At 52.4% G+C, this 3,600-nt stretch overlaps 1 protein-coding gene across 1 annotated transcript in view; it reads right to left on the bottom strand.

Annotated features, from left to right (window-relative positions):
* Nucleotides 1–1,238, bottom strand: part of LOC102204845 (semaphorin-6D-like) — a 46,079-nt gene extending 44,841 nt beyond the window's left edge. The window contains exon 1 of the mRNA XM_005751796.2: nucleotides 1,076–1,238. Coding sequence (XP_005751853.2) covers nucleotides 1,076–1,238 — 163 coding nt within the window. The remainder of the gene's footprint in view (nucleotides 1–1,075) is intronic.
* Nucleotides 1,239–3,600: the final 2,362 nt, after the last annotated feature.

Here is a 3,600-nt window from a genome sequence, read left to right as displayed (position 1 = left end):
GTGAAACGTCTTCAAGCAACTTAAAGAAGTCCAGACGCTTTTCTTTGCAAGCTCCTTTGACTACGATGACCTGGATGACTGAGAACCTTCACAGACATGTCAGAGTTCACCGCTCTTCAGCCACATCTATAAATCCTGAGGATTAGCATATCGCTCAGCCATTAGCCGCGCAGTCACCCGACGGGCGTTCAATTCTGACTGTCAGCACATTAACACAGAGCTCTCATAGCTGCACAGGTGTGCCGTGTCCACACCACCATCGTTAGCAGGGCGCCCAGCGAGGCTGCACGAGCAGTAACTCCACCCCTCTCTGTTCCTTTTCTCCTCCACTGCTTCATGGACAGCAGCTTTCCATGACTCCTGCTTCATAATAATGCTTCTGTATCTGATCCTGGGCCTCGGAGAGGACACGGTTCGTCTGTGTCTGAAAGAAGCTGTTTTAGCCCCTCCCCTTTAACAGCTTGCTTCTGATTGGGTTACCTTGCAAACAGCAGGTTTGACCAGTAGGTGGATAACAGGAACATCTGTTCTCTGATGTTATCTGATCTTCTGAAGGCCCCACAGTCCCACTGAGGACCTCTGTGTGTGTGAGTGCCTGTTTACATATGGTTGTGGGGACCAACAGTCACTAACGAGGACAAAAATGCCCGTCCTCATGAGTTTGAAGACATTTTTTAGACTCAAAATGTGGTTTTAGTGTCAGGGTTACAGCTAGGCTCTGGGTTATGGTAAGCAGCAAGAAAGCATTATGTCAATTAGATGTCCTCACTAAGACATAAAAACAAGAATGTGTGTGTTTGTGTGCTGCAGGTCAATAGGAGCTGCCGAGGGCGCCCCCTGTAGGCAAGCCCCTCCTCCGCTCGCTGGTGTCACAGTGAGTGAACATGAAGGTGAACGCTCTCCTCTCATCACCTCCTTCCTGTCGTCTCCTCACCTCACACCTGACAAATGAAAGGTGGAGAAGGCGGTCCCAGAGGTGACCAGTCCACTCCTCCTCCTCTTTATTCCCTGGCCTAGAAATGGAGGAGAATGAAGGAGGCGTCACTCCCGCCTCCAGTTTTGGATCTGAAAATACCGCTTTTCTTCCTCCTCCTCCTCCTCAGAAACATGATGGAGGCCGCTGGTGCCAACACCTTCCTCGTCTCCATTACAAGGTGTGAGGAGGAGACAGGCGGTAGAACGTGGAGGAGTCTGAGCATGCCCACAAACTGCTCCCCGAGGAGCGAGCGCGTCGCCATGGTCACATACAGCTCACCGTTTCTGGTCATTTCCAACATGGCTGCCATGTAATCAGCCCTGATCTGAGGAAAGCTGATAGAATGATCACTGCATGCTTCGAGCACCAGGCCACGCCCGACACACGCTGCAGAGGACGAAACATCCAGCGTACAATGACGTGGCGATGGGATGACAGGCTGAGAGAGGAGGAGGTGGCGACCTGCAGCCGGGAGCGCCGGTGATGAAACGGGTTCAACTGACCAATCAGATTCACGTTCAGTCAGAGATCGGAGCTCAGAGCAGCCAATCCAAAGTCAGGAACTCTGAGGCACGACAATCCCAAAACCACGACACAGGACAGTTACAGACGTGTGCGACTGCAGAGGACGGCGATGTGTTCAGGGACCTGTGCATCACAGGGGACACATCAGCTCCAACACAAGCACTACATGTTGCTACAGATACGTGGCGAGAGCGCGCTCACACAAACAGTAGCTACAGTGAAAATACCAGCAGCTGATCCAGACGTTATCCTCTGCCCTACACTACAGGCCGCTGCATCAAACACATTCACACGGGTGTATTCTGGCACCATCACCCCAACACGATCGCACAAACAGGCATTTCCTCTGAAATCAACACGAATCAAACAGCAGCAGGTAAAAAAGCTCAACATCACAAAAGTGCGACGCAAAAGATCAAAGACGTGAAGAACAGACAGGAAGTCCCAGAGTGGGAGGACGATGTGTGTCCACTCAGGACGCCAGTCATCGTCACTCTGCAGCTCTGCCCAGTTTAAACAAACCTGCTTTATGAGACTGACACCTACATTAGGAGGAGCCCGGCTCAGTCTAATCTCTGGGAGCTGTACCCAGCCCAGGGGACAGCTGGGGCCAACTAGGGGCTGGTCAATTTCAGGACTTGTCCAGGTGTGTCTTTGGGAGGTGATCAGGTGTGTGTGTGTGTGTGTGTGTGTGTGTGTGTGTGTGTGTGTCATTCCTTAAATCATTAGTTTGCTGCTCGGAGCCAAAGAAGCCCTCATGTCAATTCTCATTCAGTGAGACAAGCCTGAGACCCCCCCCTCTACTTAGGGGGGGGGTGGCTCTATTTAGGCCGTCTTTGAGACATTCTGTCTGGAGTCTCGTCACATTTCCTCAGGAGGTCTCTGTGACAGAAACTCATTACTATGCGCAGGTACGCATGGAGGTGTTTAGGTTTGACCCTTTTGACCCTTAATGTGCCGCAGGACTGTCTCTGCCCCTCGAGTGTGTGTGTCACTGTGTGTGTTGTGCTAGTTAAAAGCAGCTGGATGTGCACACCCCTGTCAGCGTTTTGTCAGGGTGGAGGGCTAAGCTATCAGCTAATGCTAGCAGAGCGTCACACAAGCTGTGTCCCAAAACGTCGGCTGCATCCTTCTCGGTCTTCGAAGGACCCGGCCCACGTAAACCGCGAAGGCCGGGTCCTTCGAAGACTGAGAAGGCCGGATGTGACTGCTGGTAATTAGACCGGCATTTGCATTTGTTTGCCTCTGCGCTAAATCCTGCTGGGTGCAGGTATCAAGGAAACAGCAGCGCCTCTGTGAAGAAGCAGACAGGAGCACAAATGAGAGCTGCTTTCATTTCATCCAGTAAATCAGCCTCAGCTCATTACCAGCTGTGCCGCCGCCGCCTCCAGCCGTTTATCCTTCAAACGCGTCGATATCGCCCAGCAGGAGCCGTTTAAGGAGGACCTGCGTCTAATCCTGCACCCCCTGACTCCACAGGGCCCCTCCGGCAGGTGCTGGTCTGGACTTCACCTCCACCCGTGTGATCCCAGCCCTGTCCTGCTGTCTGGGTCGTCGTCCTCGGGGCACATGACCTCTCACACTCGTGTACACTGATTTATACAAAGACCACATTCAGATCTGGTTGCACACGATCTGGTTCAGCGGCGTCCCGTCTGACTGATTACACATGACTGCAGGGCTGATCGATACGCCGAGGGAGCAAACGCGCTAACGTGAACATGCCAGTGCTCACAGCGACGCACAGCTTAAAGTGTCCGTCAGCAGATATTTCATTTCTGATATTTGAACAGCAGCCAATCAGATTTTTTCATATTTGGATAACAGCCATCACAGAATCCATCTTTACTTTACAGTCTGTGTGCCTCGAGTCAGCTGAGCTCTGCTGCGCTCACGGACACTGGAGATAGGAATCAGCTGTTGACAGCTTCCTGTTTGTGCGCCCATAAATCACCAGTCAGCCGCCCGAGCAGCGGCTCACCTCTGTGGCCCGGTGACGCAGGATTAACCATCAGAACCACCAAAGAGTTTTTAGTGAGACTGGTATCACTGGGGTCGCCTCCCTGCCAGCTGACGCGTTTATATTAAGCTGATCAGTG

Source organism: Pundamilia nyererei, unplaced genomic scaffold (genome assembly GCF_000239375.1).
Source record: "Pundamilia nyererei isolate P.nyererei 1_Seehausen unplaced genomic scaffold, PunNye1.0 scaffold00326, whole genome shotgun sequence".
Taxonomy (NCBI): Eukaryota; Metazoa; Chordata; class Actinopteri; order Cichliformes; family Cichlidae; genus Pundamilia; species Pundamilia nyererei.
This window is presented reverse-complemented; position numbering and strand designations above follow the sequence as displayed.